Here is a 1,053-nt window from a genome sequence, read left to right as displayed (position 1 = left end):
CGGCTCCAAATTTTCTTTAACGGAGAGTCTCCAGACTGATCTGCGAGTGAAACCTTGAAAGCTCGCGAGATCAGGATGGTCTCACGAGGCTAATCTATCGGTGCATCACTGCTTGTTTATAAGGTGATCGGGTTTCCTACCTTTACACGCGTCGTCCATCTCCTCACGCCCACGATCACAGGAGCAGGCGCCTTCCTGCGGCCCCCAGGCTCCATCTATGCCGCACTCTCTCTCCGGAGTAGACGACTCGACGGCTCCGGCCACACAGCGACCCTGCACGGTCCCAGAGTCTGCCGCCGTTTTCATAAAAGACGTGAGGTTGGACACAAACTCGGGGCATGTTTTGTAATACACTCTGATGGATGCTATGAACACACAGGTTCCTGTGTAGGAGAAGGCGAGGTGGAAACCTCTGCGCGTGACGGGACCCAGGTCCAGGGACAGGCTACGGTTCAGATGATTGGCGATTGACGTCAGAGAATCCGACTGGGAGAACAGTTTGGAATTCTGGAGCTCCAGGACAGATGGACCGTTCAGGAATCTATTGATGGGAGCGTCTCGGTCCAAGAGGTGAACCTTTAGGGGAACGAGCTCGCCGGAAAACTCTTCCTCTTGGGCGACAGAAATATCCATGTATAGATGGTTGGCATCTCTACGCTCCATCCACCTGCTGAAGACCGACCTCTGCTGTCTTTTTGCACAAGCTTGGAGCATAGGCACCGCAACTCCAGAACCAAGCGGCATCCAGATTTCATTCCACTGGGATTTTAAGGGAGAAAAGTTCAAGGAGAAAAAAAACAGGAGAAAAAGCATCTTTCACAAAGTCATAAAAAACGAACTGGAAATTATAAAATATAATAATTATTAATGCCCACATTTCACAGCCTTTATCCACACCGTCACCAATAAATGCTGTTTATTCAATAAACAGTTTTATTTTGTTTTATGTTGTTTTTAAAACATCTACTTAAAATAATTTACACCAGATTGTTCCTTATGTTCCTAACAGAGCACTTCGCTCTCAATCTGCAGGTTTACTAGTGGTTCCTAGAA

General features: G+C 47.6%; 1 protein-coding gene across 1 annotated transcript in view; it reads right to left on the bottom strand.

Moving 5' to 3' along the window:
- Positions 1-1,053, bottom strand: part of LOC107098137 (tyrosine-protein kinase receptor UFO-like) — a 37,066-nt gene that overhangs the window by 27,366 nt on the left and 8,647 nt on the right. Inside the window, exon 3 of the mRNA XM_015395622.1 lies at positions 141-759. Within this exon, the coding sequence (XP_015251108.1) occupies positions 141-759 (619 nt within the window). The remainder of the gene's footprint in view (positions 1-140; positions 760-1,053) is intronic.

This window comes from Cyprinodon variegatus, unplaced genomic scaffold (assembly GCF_000732505.1).
Source record: "Cyprinodon variegatus isolate N-32 unplaced genomic scaffold, C_variegatus-1.0 Scaffold750, whole genome shotgun sequence".
Classification (NCBI taxonomy): domain Eukaryota; kingdom Metazoa; phylum Chordata; class Actinopteri; order Cyprinodontiformes; family Cyprinodontidae; genus Cyprinodon; species Cyprinodon variegatus.
Note: the sequence above shows the minus strand (reverse complement) of the source record. Positions and strands in the feature narration are given on the sequence as shown.